The sequence below is a fragment of the Microtus ochrogaster genome, chromosome 1 (genome assembly GCF_000317375.1).
Source record: "Microtus ochrogaster isolate Prairie Vole_2 chromosome 1, MicOch1.0, whole genome shotgun sequence".
NCBI classification, from domain to species: Eukaryota; Metazoa; Chordata; class Mammalia; order Rodentia; family Cricetidae; genus Microtus; species Microtus ochrogaster.
In genome coordinates this window covers 39,138,682-39,156,638 of record NC_022009.1, presented here as the reverse complement: position 1 = coordinate 39,156,638, position 17,957 = coordinate 39,138,682, and the positions used below count along the sequence as shown (strand labels likewise).

The 17,957-nt window shown below is 50.6% G+C and overlaps 1 protein-coding gene across 2 annotated transcripts in view; it reads right to left on the bottom strand.

Moving 5' to 3' along the window:
• Nucleotides 1–1,409: 1,409 nt before the first annotated feature.
• Otub2 (OTU deubiquitinase, ubiquitin aldehyde binding 2) overlaps nucleotides 1,410–17,957 on the bottom strand; it is a 17,813-nt gene continuing 1,265 nt past the window's right edge. Inside the window, exons 1-6 of one of the 2 annotated variants that reach the window (XM_005343490.2) lie at nucleotides 14,203–14,472; nucleotides 7,105–7,200; nucleotides 5,686–5,804; nucleotides 4,146–4,230; nucleotides 3,576–3,770; nucleotides 1,410–2,752 (exon numbers count right to left, since the gene is read on the bottom strand). In XM_005343490.2, the coding sequence (XP_005343547.1) occupies nucleotides 2,546–2,752; nucleotides 3,576–3,770; nucleotides 4,146–4,230; nucleotides 5,686–5,804; nucleotides 7,105–7,200; nucleotides 14,203–14,472 (972 nt within the window). In that variant the 3' untranslated portion in view covers nucleotides 1,410–2,545. Of the gene's footprint in view, nucleotides 2,753–3,575; nucleotides 3,771–4,145; nucleotides 4,231–5,685; nucleotides 5,805–7,104; nucleotides 7,201–14,202; nucleotides 14,473–17,957 lie in introns of those variants that run through there. The other variant, XM_005343491.2, reaches the window with a different exon arrangement.

Sequence of the window (17,957 nt, the reverse complement as noted above, 5' to 3'; positions counted from 1 at the left end):
TATCTTAATACCCTTTTTTTCTGTAGTTGAGAAAGTGAACCTTTAGTAGTTAAGATTTAGCCATCCACCCAGCAACCAGATGAGATGTTGGTAACCTGGGGCATCTTCTGTCTGAGTGAGTTTTACTGTTCTGATATTAGAGACACAGCAGCACCTCCAGGTAGGTGCCCTTCCCGTAACCCTACTGTCTACTGACCTGTCTGGGGGGACAAAGCAAACATCAAGAGATGGCCTAGGAGCTTCCAGTTTCCAAATGATGCTGTGAGATGTCTGTGGAGTTGATAAGCAGGCTCGTGCCCCACCCGCACACCCTTGATAAGATAGGGCCAGTGTTCCAAGCCCATCTGTGTCCACTAGTACAGGCTTTGGTCAAGTCTGTACACAGCTTCCCACACCCCTCCAGTGTGGTCCACTCACCAGTGGCCTGTGGGAAGATGGTGGTGTTCATTACATAACTAGTATCTAACAGTAAGAAGCCAGTCTGAAAGATAGAAATTGTTTTAATGCTACGAATGAAGTTTTCATCTAAAGGAAGCTGAAGGGCTTGGCCTTGGGCACTCACTGAACACCAAGCTCCGCTGTCCCAGGTTAGCTGTATACTTGGCTCTTAGACCTGTTGCTCCCCTATGGCTCATACTTTGGGAAGCCACTCACTTCTGAGGCATGTTTCTCTGCTTCCAGAGCTCAGCGGTGAAATGGCTCGGGCAAGGTCGCACAGTTGAGAATTGCACTTGGGCAGCTGAGCCTAGCCGTTTCTCCTATTGTAGGAAGACAAACAGAGCAGGCACACTGCTCTGTTATTGCTTCTACTAGTTGTTGCCTCTGGGAAAGTGAGGGACGCACAAGCATTTGCAATGATGACCTCTTACAGCGCCTGTGCTTCCAGTGTTTTGTCTAGAAAGAGGTGGCCGTAGGGGTGCAGGAGTCATTCAGAAAGTAGGTATGCTGGCATGACCTGTTGCTGTAGTCTAGTTAGGAACTGCTGTGGGCAACCAGGTTTTAGCATGTTCTCTAGTCTCCCCATTGCCCTGTTCTTAGACTCATCTGAATTCGCTGGAGCACCCCAGGCAGGCATCCTGTGTTCAGACCATTCAGCTGGGAAGTGAAGAATAGTCTGGCTGAAGAAAGACACAGAAATGGGCCCCTGCTCTTCTGGGGTACTTGTCATAGACCCCAACGCTCATACCCAGATCAGGGCAGGACACTTAACAAATCAAAAGGCGAAGGCCAGATTTACACTCTTGTGCCAGTGACAGACTCACTTAGCTGGAGCCCTTGGATCTAAATGTTGGCCTTGGTTCCCACACTGCCCAGACACCTAGGTCTTTTTGACTTACACCAAGCAAAAGATAGATCCGAGATTTGTGTAAGACTCAGGATCCTTCTGGTCTTGTGTGCAGACTGTCGCAGACCCTCACCAGCAGAATGAAACATGGGGGAGGGGGGGGGCTTTGCACCCAAGGAAGGGTACCAGTGGGTGGTTCCATGGCTGTCTTACAGAAGGCATGGCTAGCTAGTGCCTCAGCCCAGCTGGAGGCTGACTTTCCCACAGTGTCCTCAGGGGCACTGCTGAAGGTCTTGAGGCAGCAAATGAGTAAAGGGGGCTATTAAGGGGCACGTGCAGAGGAAGAGGCTGCTGCCAGCACCGGAAACGCCCTTGCCACCAATGGCTTGTCTGTTGTTTCCTACCTCGCTGCCTCCAAAGCCAGGCCAGGGAAACTGAGGAGCCTTGCGTTGCCCTTGTTTCCATGGCCACACCCTACCCAGCTGACTTACCTAAGCGCTTCTAGAATTTACTGGGGATGATGGGCAGCTGCAGCTCCCTGGGCCCAGACATGAACACACTGACTCGGGTACAGGCCTTTATCTTTGTCAAGCCTTATCCAGGTGGCATTGAAGGTAGAACCCTGAAGGGCCTGTCCCCCAAAGTCGGGAGTTCTGGTTCTGAGGTAGAAGGACCTCACAACTTGAGCTTCATGCTGAAGGCTAAAGTCCTTTTCTGGACTTTGGTATAAAAAAGTCTCTCTCTCTCTCTCTCTCTCTCATGCATGGGAAAGCAAGCCACCATGAATGAACTACACATTCAGACAGTTGTCTACCATTACCCACCCAACACAGGTTCATAGGTCCAGTAAGTCACCTGAATGTGGCAGCCGACCTGAGCTTTTCTTCCCTATGAGGGCCACTGCCCTGGTGAGGACTAACCATATATCCCCATTTTCACACAACATCACATCAACACTGCCAGGAACCTCTTCCTGATAAATAAATAAGTCCAACGAGGTTCTTAACAGTAAACGGGTACATAGACAGGGTTCCTGGCTTTCCGGTCCAGAGTTAGCAGGCATTACATTATCTATCAAAATAAATACTAAAATTCCTATTAAGTCATGACAGTCCATAGTGGGCACAAGTCTCAGTTCAGTGGCTTTACCCAAAAGGCTGTACGTTTCCTAGTTGTCTAAATCAATTAAAAAATCGCCAAGTCAGAAGGTTCCATTTAGAATGCAGTCCATTAGATGACAGGCTCCTGCATGGCCTAAAATCAGTGTTTTTCAGCTGCATACAGGATGTTGTAGTGGGATGTTTTATAGAGCAGATAAACGGAAGGTATGGCAGCCTCGGGGAACACGTGGTGGTTCAGAGCGGTGTCCATCTCGTCCACATACTCCACCTGCAGAGCGATGTTCAGTGCCTGCGACAGAGCTGTGATCTGGACGTGGTCACACTCCATGGCCATGGGCTCCACTTCCTGCATGGCCAAATTTAGACAGTTAGGGAGGGGGGGGGGGGGGGGACGGTGAGTACAGCCCTGGCTTTCAGGATCATGGCCACCTGTGCTGCAGGGCGGGGAGGGTGCTCTTCTCAAGCACATGAGGTGCTGACACCCGCCTGTCACAGAAGCAACACAGCCATAGGACACTGGGCTTGCAGAAAAGGAACCCGAACCATTTTTATTTCAGACCCTTAAGGATTGTGCAAAAGTGGAGGAATCTTTCAGGCTAGCATCGAAACTTAGAACTAAAAAGGACCTTGCCACCAAAGGCTTCTAAGTACAAGCGCTTGCAGAGGCCAGAACCTGTGGGTGAGTCCTGATGCTGCAGAGACAATAGAGAGGCAGAATGTGACCATCTGGTGCCAGGCACCCCAAAGAGAGCAGTGGCTGCTCTTGTGCCTACTGGTAGTCGCCATCCAACTTAGAGCCCAGTACCTCCTAATTAAAAAATTCTGGAGGGCCTTATGAAAATTGTCCACGGTTTACATGCGGGCCATATAAATACATCTTCAGATAAATGCATCTAAATGAAAGCCCGTCTTTGGGCTAATGTGGCAGGAGCTGCAACCCTGCAGTTTATCAGCAGAGCCGTCCCAAGTCCTGAGATTCCCTGGGACTGCAAGTGGCTTGCTCAAGTGCCTCAGGCCACTCACAACAAGGTCTCCATGTACTAACTTCACTAGTTGGCATCGCAAGGACGTTCCTCTGGGCAGAAACAGTGGTCCTGGGATGTGTAAGAGACAGGCAGACAAAGCCCAGGCTGGGGGTTACATCCCCGAGGAGGATGCTAGGGACCTACGTGAGTGCAGAAGTCTTTGATGTCCATCTCCTCGTCTATGAAATGCCGGAAGAAGTCAGCTCGGTTCCTGATGAAGGCAGATGTGAGCAGGCGCAGGAACTGCACGATCTGGTCCGAGGAGCTCTGGTCGTTGAACACCTTCAGCAGGCTGGACACTGAGCTGTCCTTCTCTACCAGCTCGACCACACTGTAAAACTTCACGCTGCCACCATCAGAGTAGACCCTAGCAGGCACCTGCCCCCCACACCCTATGGGACCCCCCCTCAGAGCTCATTTTGAGATTGCAAGTGAGATTGCAAAAGTTAAAGCCCAGAGGCACATCTAGGGATCTGTCTTTCCACCATGTCCTTCCACCATACTTTCAGAATGGCAGGAGGCTGGCTGTCCTCCAAACCGAGGTCCCCTGGACCCACATATCACCACAAACAGTACATGACTGCCCTGCCCCTGGCCCAGGTGGGAGGATTAAGAAAAAAGCTGCACAGCTGTGGGTGGGCCGAGGACCTCCAGCCTGTCTGCTCCTGTCTGCTCTGCCCATGTGGGAGGCCAGTGTGGCTCAGGTGAACTCACAGCGTTAAAGGGGTTTTTGAACTTGTGTTCCTCAAAGCCGGCAGCCAGGAGGTCATTTGGAGTCTGTAGCACACGCTCTTTAAACCTAGAGGGGAGGAGACCTGAGGTTACCTGATGGTCACGGGGAACACAGGCTGTTGCTGTGACGGGGAACTGCCCAGTCCACACCAGCCTCACAGAAGTGCTGTGCGTTGTTTCTAAAAGCGCTCCGCATAGCCATGCTGGCCCACTGCCTTCCCTGCTGATGACAACTCCGGTTCTCAGATGAAGAAATTGAGGCAATCACAGCATACTCCCCAGATACGGCAATTCCCTTTCAGAGGCTCCCTATCCCTGTGGTCCCTGTGACGGCTCTTCGTCCGCTGTCCTGCTCTTTCCCTTCTCTCCCCCTCCCTTAAGCTAATGAACTGTTGGAGAACTAGCACCCCGTACTAAGCCCCAAATGGTGTAAAGATACAAGGAAATAAAGCATTCTAAAAGCCTAGAATGGGGCTGGGGAGATGGCTCAGAGTTAAGGACACACTCTTGCGGACATCCTGGTTTGAGTCCCAGTACAAGTTCATAACCTTAACTCCAGTTCCAGAAGATCCAATGTCCTCTTCTGACCTTTTCTGGACCGAAGACACATGTGGGACACACACACACACACACACACACACGCAAGCAAAACACACAATAAAATGAATAAATCTAATTTTAAAAATAAAGATACTCAACACTCAGTTTCCTATTTAGTTCTCACTGTACTTCTAAGTGGCTGGGGACTGTTGCACAAGGGAGGTGAGGACCCCAGCATGCACTTCCATCTCTCAGACCTCTGCTCTGGCTATTCATGTGGAGTGGATGGAAACCAGTCCTAACACCAGCGTGCTCCCAATCATGTCAGGCCACACTGCCCCTAACCCCAGCCCCATGGCTTCTGTTTCCACACTGATGCACAGGGTCACAGTGAGGAGTCTGTCCTCACTACTGCTCTTCATTACCCTCTGGAGCAGCCTGGCACTGGGCTGTACTCGCTATCGGAATATAGGGCCAGCAAGACAGCTAGGTAAACGTGGCTGCCCATCAATGGAGTGAAGGAAAGAGAAGGCCATGTGCCTTCATTGTCACACACAAGAACGTGACCAAGGCCAAGGGCCAAGCTTCCTCCTTTTTTTTCTTCTTGGACAAGCTTTTTTCTTTCTCTTCTTTCCTCCTTCCTCTTCCTCCTCCTCTTGTTGGTATTTGGAACAGGATCTTACTGTGTGCCTCCACATGCTTTTTTTCCCCTCCCTCCTTCCCTCCCTCCCTCCCTCCCTCCCTTCCATAAATATCAAGTGCCCACCAGGTTGGTGAACCATGCCTTCAGGCAGTGCTGAGCGAATTACCAGACAAGTTACTGACACCTTCCTCAGCCTCCGGGCTGGCCATCAACACCATCACAGTGGGAAACTAGGTTTCCAGGCATGCCACACCTCTACCAGGCATTTCCCAGCACCCCCTGCTACAGACTGGTGAGATGCAGCACAGAGAAGTGGAGGAGTGCACAGCTTCCACTCACTTGAGGATCTCTCTGCTCTTGCCCAGCAAAGACTCCAGGTAGGAATAGCCCAAGGCCCTGTAGAAGCAGTTCCCATCTCCTTTGGTCTTTCGGATTGAGGTAAATCTTTTGCTGAGTTCCTACGGGGAGAAGAGGACACACAAACCTCAGCAGCAGCAATGGCATTGGCGTGGGTCAGCCACTGGCCTGGCCCTCACTCCCTCCGTTCAGGGCCCCCCACCCTCATCCATCCCACAGATTCACAAATACACTGACTAGGATGTGAGTCCCCAAGGATGTCAGTCAGCTCCTGGCACTAGGCAGCCTTCATCAGTGAAAGCGACACAGAGTTGGATGGTGGTGACAGAGGATGAGGACAGGAGCTGGGGTGCCCTGGGTTAGAGACATCCACGCCAGACTTCCAGTAGTCAGAAAAGTTTGCCTAGAGGAAGCTGGCAGCTGAATGTGGTGTGGCAGCGGGGCTGGAGAATACTACACGGCCTCAGCAGTCCTGTAAATGTCTCAGCCGTGTCCGGAGTGGCATGCCACCCATTTCTTTGGCCTACTCCCAGCATGTCTCTGAAATGGCCTAGAGCCCCCTCTCTGTCTTGTGGGACAGTAGTCGGGGTTTTGCAACTGCTGCCTGGTTTAAAGGGACTGGGAAGCCCCAGCAACTAGAAGGCATAGGGCTTATCAGAAGCATTTGAAGCAGGCTGATCAGGGACAGTGTCCCTCTTCTCAGTCTCTGGGAGGCTAAGGGAACACAGAGCAGACTTGTCCTCAACCCTGAGTCCTGCTGGAAGTGCTTCCTGTGGTCATATGCAGACCTCAGGACACCAGTGTCACCCTGAGCTGCTGACTGCTTCCTGCCCCAGGAGTCTCTCCAAGTAAGAGAAGCCCCCAGCACCATGCTGTATCTGCAAGGTCCATAGAAGGAGTCCGGAAGACTGCATAGCAATGTCATCAAAGACCAAGCCCATCTGCCATGTGCACCACAGAGTGGGGGCCTCGCTCTCCATCCTCTCTGGTTCTGGAAGTGACCCTGCAGCCTCCCAGAGATGTCACTATCCTGAGAGGTCCCCTAGGAGAGCAGTGATGAGATCAGCCCTGTGGGCAGTTCATGAACTATGTGGCCACACTTTAGTCTCCTTAGTTGTCAGGTGGGGGTAACCGATACTTGCCACACAGAATCATAAAAAAAGTCTCACGCAAGTAAACCCAGCACTTAGAGCAAGCACTTAGCTTTAAAATATATGATTTTCCCACAAGAAAAGGATCTCTCTCTGAGGTAAATACCCAATGTCAGAATGGTCTAAGAGCATTTCAGGTTGCTCAGGAACTTGGCCCAAATTCCGTGCCCTCCAAAAGCTGTCCCCTTCTTTACTGGCAACCTCCACCCCCCTTTGTTTAAGCTCTTGGTCTCTCCACGCTCTGCCTCACCTGGATTTTCCTCTGGTAAATCCTGTTTTCAGGATGATCCCGAAGAATGGATAGAATGTCACATTTCTCTGATATTAGGTTGAAAGATGTTTCACTCTGAAAGAGAAAGAAGAACCATTTCTAAGCTGGCTTCAAAGACACCCAAGGGGCTCTTGGAACTGCCGATCTCTGAATGACCAGTTACACAACCCAGAACATGCCCCCTCTCCTTGGAAGGAATGTGTGATCATGTGACCAGCATCCTAGGGACCTGCCTGGATTTGTCCTGGTCCCAGGGCAAGAACAATCAGGACTGGCACCATCATGAAGTATCCTGGCTATAAAGAACTGACCTCATAATTTGCTAACATTCATTTCATAACATTTAATATCTCAGATTTAATAAACCTCTATGCTGGAGTATGTTCCCGCCTCATTCATTCATTCATTCATTCACTTATTCTTTCTTTTACTCCCATTTCCTTCCCCCACCTCCTGAACTTGCATCCTGTGTCACCTTGGTTTCACATGCTGCCAACAAAGGGCTATTCCCATCCCTACACAAAAGCCAGTAATATTACGGGGTCAAAGTTAGCTTGAGGTGACCCCATGTGGCAGTGCAGGGTGTGTGCTAGGGAATGGCTAATGACCCGAGTTCACACAAGGGCTGGGGCAAGTAAGACATCTTCCCATACCGCCTACTGGTGCTGCCCAGCTTGGAGCCAAGGCCAGAACCAAACCTGAGCATGTACCCATGGGGAGCCAGGGTTTCTAAGCCCTGGAAGGACTCGGCAAGCAGGGCGGAGACAGGGCAAAGGATGCCTTGGATCTAGGGGCGGCAGTCCCCTCCCCACCTGTGCTTTGTCACTAGGGCTGGGGTGAGAGTGCTCAGGGGTTGGGGCTCTGTACTCTGGCCACCCAGGAATGGTATTCTTGACAGAGTGGAATAAAAGGTGCTTGGGCTGGGGAGATGGCTCAGACTGCTGACCACTAGAGACTGAACCCAGGAGCCCACATGGCAGAAGGATAGTACCAATGCTCACAAGTTGTCCTCGGACTTCTGACAGTGGTGTATACTTATACCAATGCATGTACACTCGCGTGTGTGTGTGCGCGCGCACACACACACACATTAGAATTGTTCTTTAAAGTTTTGTTTGACCCACATAAAGAGTTTCCAGCTTAAAATAAGGGTTCTATGGCTGAGAATGTGTCTCGGTAGATAAAACACTAGCCTTGTAAGTGGGAGGACCAGAGTTCAAATCTCCAGAATACATACAAGCTAAATGAAAAACTGGCCTCTAATCCTGGATCTCAGCAGGTTGGTACAGGGGATCCTTGGGACAAGCTGACTAGCTAGATGACCCAAATATGCATATTCTAGGCCCATAGAAAAGTCTGCTGGGGCTTCTGGGAAAGGTCTGGTTTGGAATAAAAAGAGCAGACACGCTGATGCAATGTCTAAGCAGTCATCCTGTAGACCAGAGGTTGAAAGCCAACATAAGGAGGAGGGTTTGAGGATCTGCTGCTACCCTCAGCCCTAAAAATGTGGGAAATGGTGCCATTCCTGGGCACCTACTACATGCCAAGCACTGGAACAGAAGCTTGTATATCCCCATTATCTCAATTATCACAACACTCTTGCGAGGTGGCCATTATTATACCCGGGACACTGTCAAGGACAGGTGGTTTGAGCTAGGAGGTGATTAATTCAGGTCTGTGTGAAGTTCAAACACACCAAAGTGCTAGGCTGGCACAGCCCGGATTCCAGAGCTCAAAGGACTCATCTGCCAGACCACAAAGAAATGTCCTGTTCAGGGCAGTGTTGGCTCATCTTACCCAGAGCCTGGGTCCAACCTTTCACTTCTGCAGGCCCCAGAGACACTGTCCTCCCGAAGTTGCTGATGGGAGTTCAGCATCTCCAAGAGCCTTTCCAGTCTGTAATCTCACTTCAGGGTAGTGAGGAACAGTTCCTAAGTGACACTAGGCACAGCTATTAAAAGGTAACAGCAGGCTGAGGGTGTAGCTCAACAGTGGAGCACTTGCCTGGCACAGATGCAAGCAAGGTCCTGCGTTCATCCCTAGCTCTGCAAAACAAAGAGTTAAACAAGAAAGCAAATCCTACCACCACAGGGGTGAGTCAGCCTCTCCTCCGCCTCCTTCGAGCCGTCTACCTGTGCCCAAAGATGCCAGCTTCTTCCTCATGTTCCTCCTTTCCTGTTCCTGGTCTCCCTTTCAAAGACCTAGAGACGTCTGGTTTGCAGCTTCCAAGGGCTCCATTTCATTCACAAGTTTTCAAAACCTTAGGTGGAGCTGACTTTGTTGACTTCGTGGGAATATAACCATAACTTAGATATACATAATTCTCAACCATTCTCTAAACCACGGGAAAACGGCATCATTTGTGTAACACACAATTGCCGGTGTGCAGTTAATTCCGCTCACCCTGTGCTGAAGAGGCAAATCTCCATGGGGAGGTATCAGTCTGAATGGCCCTCTTCACACCTTGTATACATGGCAAGGTGTCCCACAGGCTGCTGGCAAGTGGCCACATGTTCCACTCAACCAAACTCCTCTTGCTCCATTGCTAACTTATTCCTATCTTGCTAATTGCTCCATGACTGTTTATAAAAGTCGTTTTATGTCAGATGGCTGACTTAAAATGGTGCATGGGGCTTTCTGGATGACCGGCTACAGAGCAGAGTGCCCCAACTGTATTTAATGAACTTGCAGTCAATTCTGGCCCCAAACAAAAATCAGAAATGAATAAATGCATCAGGGGTCTAGGGACCACAGAAGGATGCCTGGTCGGCCATGTTTACTTGGCAGTTTCTGAGAAGGCCTCCGTGGAGGAGAGGAAGAGGGACTCCGTTCATCCTCTCGAAGAGGAATCCTGACGGGGAGAGGCACGACACCCGGGAAGGCTTCCCAGGGCCTGGATTTGCCTGGTGTATTAGGTAAGCTCACTGCCATTGGCAAATTCACACCAGCTCTTTGCAGCAGTCACAGTAATAACAAGACACCGAGCAGGGGAACCAGTTGTGCACTGTTGAGCTGCGCCCTTGTCAGCCTCAGCCTCAGTGGGAGGATTTTTTCCCCAAGTTTATCTCATGTGTCCCTAATCTCTGTTGTGTCCCCCAACCCCGTCCCACACTCATTTCCCAACCCTCTAAGGTCTACTTGCTATGTATGTGAAATCCCTAATCTCTGTTGTGCCCCCCAATCCCATCCCTCACTCATTCCCCAACCCTCTAAGGTCTACTTGCTATGTATGTGAAATGTATGTGTCTTTAAAGAATACGGAGGCAAAATGTACATAACATGAAACATACCATTTTAGCCATTTTCATATACACAGTTCTACGGCCTTAAGTATTCCCCATTTCCCCATCATGCCTCTACTTCCTATCTTTACGAGTCAGACTACAGATGATGTATATTTCTATTTTTTAAAAGTAGATTTAAAATATATATTTACACAAATACTACAGATATTATGGTTTTTTTTTAAACTTTACTCAATACTATTTAAAAACTAGCCATGGCTGGGTATGGTGGCACATGCCTGTAATCCTAGTATCCAGGAGGCTGAGGCAGGGGGATGGTGAAATTAAGGCTAGCATAGGGTACACTGTGAGACTGTCTCAGGGGAAGGAGGGAGAGAAGAGAGGGAGGGAGGGAAGGAAGGAAGGAAGGAAGGAAGGAAGGAAGGAAGGAAGGAAGGAAGGAAGGAAGGAAGGAAGGAAGGAAGGAAGGAAGGAAGGAAGGAAGGAGGGCCTTGGGTTGGTTTCTAGTACTCCCAAGTGTATACATGGGCACCCTAGGGACAAGCAGGTTCCCACCAGGGCACTTCAAGTCCCGAAACACCTTCAGAAGGACCCAAGTCTCCACCCAAACCCACCAGCATTCCTGGGTGAGCCAAGCCTCAGCTCTGTGAAAATTCTGAGGGCAGTATCATTTGACTAGTCCAGGAATCTGGAGTAATGCTCGGATTTTGACCTTGGCTGACATTAATGTGTTTGCTTTTAAACAAATTGAAGAATCCCAGGTTGTTATGGAGAAAAGGGAAACAGACAGGACACACCCGACTGTCCTGTCAGACCTAAGCAGGCTACAGGAAAGACACTGACTCTTTAATTGCTGGTTTGCAGATAGATGCTAATTAATTAAGCTGGCCAGGCAGCGCCCACGCTTGCCAACAATTTCAGCAGGAGAGGTGAGGCACGTCTCACTGACCGGCTCAACATCAGGCCTCAGCTCGCTCTTCTGCCTACAGATGCCATCTGCCCCCAGCCATCCTGTCAGCGCATCTGAGCTTGCCCACATCCCAGGCCCAACAGCGCCCACCCAGCCTAGCAGGCAGCCGTCCTCCCCTGAACATCTTTAAGGACTGACTCACCAACCAGGTCCCCAAGCCATCACTTAACATACAGCCTGACCTCAAAACTCCCAGAAGAGCAGGAAACTCCAGCCTCACCTGCCAGCAGCAGGTTCAGAGCCTCAACCTCTCTGGAAGGCTCAAGTCTTTGCCAGAAGTCACCCGGGCTTGCACCCTGGGCCTTACCTGCTGGCCTAGAGTCCTCAGGGCACTGGAAGAAATGTGCCTTTAAATGCCTACGTGGGGGCTGGGAAGGTGACTCAGTAGGTAACGAATGAACTTAAGGCTTCAGCATAAGTTCTGTGACACAGCACCCATGTAAAAAGTCACGCACCTGTGACCTCAGCAACGGAAAGGGTATTTAGAGATATTCAGATCTCTGGAGTTTGCTGACTGGCCAATAAGTCAGTGAGCTCCAGGTTCAGTGAAGAGACCCTGTCTCAAAAACTAGAGGGGTTAGGGAGAGGGCTCAGGGATCAAAGCACTTGATACACAAGGCTGAGGGGTGGAGTTCCGATCCCCAGAGCCCACTTCAAATCTGGGTAGCGTGGGCAGTGTGGCAGCTACTTATAATCTCAGCACACAGGAAGCAGAAACAGAGTCCCTGGAGCAAGCTGACTCCAGGGGCAGCAAGAGACCCTCCCTAAATGAACAGTGATTGAGGAAACCACCAGTGTTAACTTCCAGCATTCGCAGGCATGGTGATCCATGTACCCATGTGCCCATATACTTGGGAAGCAGGTACTGCCTACACATACACATGTTAAAAAAGTAAAAAGAAAGCATTATAGGAGGGCAGCTAATATCAATCTCTGGCCTCCACACACATGAACACAGGTTGGTTCAATCTGCCATCATGAACACATACATAGGCATACAACACACACATATACCCAAAAAAGTCTCTCACTCTTTCTATAGATGAATATATATATGAACACACACATCTATATATACACACCCATATACACACACACATATATATACATATACACACATGTGCATACACACACATATACCCCAAAGTCTCTCACTCTCTCTATAGATGAATATATATATATGAACACACACATCTATATATACACACCCATATACACACACATCTATATATACATATACACACATGTGCATACACACACATATACCCCAAAAGGTCTCTCACTCTCTCTATAGATGAATAAATATATATGAACACACACATCCATACACACACACACACACACACACACACATATATTTTACACCTGTGGAGTGTCCAGAAGCCCATTATTGATGGGGAGAGTTAAGCCAACGATCACTGAAGCCCCGGCAGAGGGAGCCCTGTCTCCCTGAAGGACTCATTCCTGCTCCAGCATCTGAGGATGACCGTGGTGTTACAGAACATGATTGCTTTACTTTCTTTGCAGGTGGCAATGAGTAGCCCCGCCTCCTCCGTCTAAAGTTGAACTGTGAACAGGCCATGCCTCCTGGGGCTTCTGGACTCTGCTGCTCCGCAGGCTGCCTTCCTCGGCTCCTAAAGGACAGGGGTCCGTGGGTGGGGGCGCTATCTGAGTCTGATCCTTGGGATCCCTGTGGTGGAAGGAGAGAACTGACTCTCTGACCTCCTCACGTTCTGTGGCATGTCAGTACCCCCGACATGATGAATGACAGATGCCTCTCTCACCTTCCCATGGCTCCCTTACTGAAGCCTGCACCCCCTCCCTCTTGTCAGGACCCTGCTGGTGACCTCACTGCACCTCACTTGACAACTAAGGGCGATGCCTCACTTCAGCCCCTTGAGTCACACTTGGGAGCCTCTCTTGCCATGGGAATACAGAATAGGTGCTAGGAAACAGGATACGCTAACCTTTGGTGACAATTTCTCGGCTTTGCTACATGGCCCTTCTCTGTGGGGCCCCAACCCCTTATCTTAGTTGCTGGCCATTTCCAGTGCTCCTGAAGCTAGGCCCTGCCTCCCTCAGATAACACGAACTTATGTAACATCTTTCGGCAGCCACCCACCTGATCTCAGCTCCTGCCTCACCTCTCCCTAGGACTCTAGCCTCAAACAACTGGCAACCGCTCAGACATCTAAGCAGTTCTTCTAATTCATTTACCCCGTAATTACTCCATAGCCTCATCTGTCCCCCTGGGCTTTCTCTGGCCCCTAGGATACCCCTTCAATCAGAGATAGTCTACCCCCAAATCCAGGAGCCCTCCTCCACTATCTCACCCTGCTCCACCGGTTCCTGAGTCTGGCCCGAGAGCCTATGTCCCACAAGGAGGATGCAATACACTCTACCCGGTGGCCACACTTCTACTCCTAACTGGCCCCACATTCTCCACGAGCAGCCAGCACAGGTTGCTTAACAGGCAGGACCTTTCCTCAATGTTCTATGCTAGGCTAAGCTGTTCGTTCCCTCCACGCTGCTGAAGCTCAACTGCTGAGGTCATTGTATCAATGACATCAATGTTCTGCCTTCACGGATTGGACTAACACCATGATCATGGATTGTATCCAGTGTTGACTCAGTTTCTCTAGCTCCCTTCTGCCAAGCGCTGCCTTCCCTCATGGTAAGAAAGCAAGAGTCTCCTGGCCTGAGGCTGGCACCTCATCTTAGGATGTCCCAGACTCCCAAGCTCTGAGCCCGATAAGAATTTTTGATATATTTCACTCAGAAATAACCCATCACAGCAGCATGACCAGACTAAGACACAACCAGGAGCCAGGAGCCAGGAGCAGCAGCTGCCACAACAAATACCTGAAGACATGAAGGCTTCGGGACAGAGGCGTGGGTACGGCTGGGATACTTCCCAGGAGAATGCTGGAGAAGCCGTCGCAGCTGGGAACAGAGCGTGGAGGGCGATTCTGGTGTGGGGAAGACAAGGCGGAGAGCAGAAGGGAAAACGAGAGCCTTCGAAGACTTTGTGTGAGAACGCTGGCAGCAACTGGCACAGAAAAGACCGGGAGGATGTAGCCTCGGGTGCAGGTGAGGAATGAAGTCCTGGAGGCTGCTGGAAGGAGGGGCCATGTCCTCAAGTGGGAAAGAACTTGGCTGCGGGGTGTCCTTGCCCCAAGGCTGGATAGGAAAACAGAACCTAGGAACGATGAACTAGGAAGGATGTGGAGTGGCAGAACCTAAGGCGGCATCACCGGGACTGTGGTGCGGCTTCTTGTAACTTCGTCTTCTAGCATGTTAGAGGAGAGAGATGATGTAGATGGAATGTATAAGGAAAGATGACGAAAGTCTTGAAAAACTCACAGCCCGACTGTAAAAGAGTGACATGCCATCTGCATACCAAGGGTGTGACCCAGTGGCTGGCCACCCGCCGAAGAGATTAGAAATTAGGACAAGAAGGGAACTAGGTGTCCCTCAAGGAGACGAGGCAGAAGACACCCCCAAACATAGCAGAGATCTGGGAGGCGGGCTAGGCCTAGAGGGAACATTTCCAGGAACTGTCTCTCTCTCCAGTGCCCCACGTTTCAGGAAAGAACACCCCGTGTGACCAGCTGTGGCCGGGCACCAGGAGGGCTGCTACCCCAGTGGCCAAAGCTTCGGCCTTGGTAGACTCCACGTGGGTTGGCCCCGAGGCATGCAGAATGTCAGAGCTTGAGGTGTGGTGCCCAGTGTGGGGGCCCAGAGCATCCAGGCCGAGTCCCCCCTAGGTTGATGCCCACGACAGAGAAGGCCATGCGGATGGAGTACCGCTATGGTAAGCTGACCCAGAGAATCCCAGGGACGGCAGTTCCCACAGCCAGCCAAGTGGCATGGAGGCAGTACAGACGAGTCAAGATTATTCTGGAATCGGAGGCCCTAACTCGGTTTGTGGTTGCTAGACTCACATATGATGACTTACTCCTTATTTCTGGCCGACTTCCCACTCTGGGGATGGAAATGTCTATCTCAGGCCTGCCTGCCATGGCACTTGGGTGACAGGCCCTCAGCGCTGGCAGGATCTATCAAGACACTGGCCTGGGTTTTGCATCTGCTTGGCCCACCTGTCACAGCCCTAGCCTCTGGACATTTGGGTTGGGCTGTAATACTGTGAGACTCTGGAAACTACAGGGATACAGCAAATGCATCCTATATGTCAGAAGACCACAAGATGGGGGCGGGGCATGGTTAGAAAGTGAGGGTTTGAGTGTTCCCTCTAAACCAAGTTGTAATTTAACTGCCAATGTGACAGTTTTTCAGAAGTCACTATGTCTAGGGACCCCCTGTCACAAAAGAATTAATGCAGCCGTCACAGGGAGGAGTTTTCTCTAGTCCACTCTGCCCTCCTACCATGTTATGACACAGCAGGAAGATACGTGGGCCCTCATCAGAGGCCAGCACCTTGATGATGGCCTAACCAGCCACGTGCAGAAGGAGAAGCCAATAAATGTCTGGTCCTAATAAATCACCCAGACTAGGACAGTGTCGGGGCAGTGTGAAACCTCTTCATGCCCTCCGCTGGCTTGCTTGCTCAATCTCTGACAACCTCCCATCTGGGGCTCCGGCCACAGTGGCTGGCCTGTTCCTCAAACAGAACACACACTTCTACCTCGGTGTCTTTGGATCTCTGTTCTTCTGCCTCTTTCCATGACTTGGGAGATGCCACCTCAGAAGAGAAGCCTCCCCCACCATCCTATGGCTTTATCTTACTAGTTCAGGATGTGACCTGACTGGTGGGTTCACTGGCTGACCTGGACCGTCTCCCTCCACCCAAATGTCAACTCATCTGTCACTGCTGGATCTCCACTTCCTGGAATGTTGGGATGTATTCTAAAACCGTATCCCAATGCTATAAGCTAGACTGCTGAGGCCCTAGCTCCAGGCCTCAGAATGCAACTTTACTTTGGAACATGGTCATCACTGATATAATTAGTTAACATGAGGTCACAATGGAGCAGGGTGGGTCACCAGTCCTATGACTGATTTCCTTATTATAAGAGGAGCATAAACACATGCACGGGTGAGAACCATCTGCAGATGAGTTCCAATGTCACAAGTCAAGCTACCACTGGAAGCTTGGGGAAGCCAGGGATAGAACCTCCCCAAACACCTTCATGGGGAGTGTGCCCTTTCTGCACCGTCAGCCTCCGGACTCACCAGAGAACAAGTCCCTGTAGCTCTATCTCACTGGAGAACTTGGCTGCAGCAGCCCTGGTGAGCACGCTGAATGAGCAAGCCTGCCTCTCACTCCAGCTGGCCACCCACGACCCAGCATCAGAGAGAGCCAGAAACCATTTCATATTCATCAAAAATGGTACAGTTCCCTCATGTGCAGACAAACAAAACTCCACAGCCCAGCGTGCAAAGCTCTGCACAGAACACTCCTCACCCTCCCAATTTCCCAGACTCACTACCCTGGGCTCCTGAGGCCTCCCTGCATCTAAATTGGATGCTCACTCATCCCAGAATGCCTACTTTTGACCACATCCCAAGGCTGTAAGCCAATCACCCTGTTATCTGGAATGTACTCTTTCTCCAATCCTTCCTGAACACTCCCAGACAGCCTCCAGCACCTGGCTTTCCCCACCAGTAGAATGTGCCACACTCCCAAGGCCTCTGTGGACCTTCAGGCCATGCCAGTAAGTCATTGGCTGTGACCTGGCCCGCAGGCATGAACGCCAGGAGAAGGCAGGTATCCTGTGTTTCTTACCACTGCCTTGACGTAGGCTGAGGATGCCAGTGTGACTTATTTAATGCATGACAGAAGAAAGTGAACAGGAACTTGTGGTTCCTTCCGATGCTTATGCTCGACACTTGCTCTTACCCCCCCCCCAAGAGCAAAAGTACTTGTAGTGGGGGTGAGCCCCTTGATATTTGCAGCTCTGACTATTGAGGACTTCATGTCATCTGCCGGGGACCATGTCAAGCTCAGCCCAAGGCACACCAGGCAGCCTCAACCAACATTGAACAACTAAAATAAATCAATCATGGACCCCAGTATGTAGCAAGGTGTCTGACAATACACAACACACAATAGATGTATACTAACAAATGCATTTAAATAGTCACTAGTTCTGCCCCCCCCCCATGATTCCCAAACAAACGTCCTTATTTGTAGGTCTTAACTATTACCTCTTTCTCCAAGGCACCTAAACTCTCCAGAGGGGAGTTGCGTTGGGTCCCAGCTGCTGGTGTCCTGGGTTAAGGGCAGATCCAGTTACACAGCAAAGGATTGAAGCTGAGGTCCCAGAACCTGCTGCCCTTGTTGTACTGTCCAGTGGTGGCCAGAAGCCATGCAGCCCCCAGCTCCTGCATGGCTAAAACTGCCATTTCCATAGCTCTGTTCCCTGGCAGATGGTGCAGAAACACCCAAGTCACTTTCCAGGAGCAGCAGAGCCGGTGAATGCTTGGGTACCAAGAACAAGCAGAAAACCAGTGCTTCTAGTCCCTCCCCTCATTTCCGGGCACACCCGAGCAGGAAGATGGCTTGTAAGATGCCCTGGCTGTCCATCGACACTCAAGACCCTCCCTGCAACATCCCAAAGTAGTGACCCAAATATGGGATGACGGGGCAAGCGCGC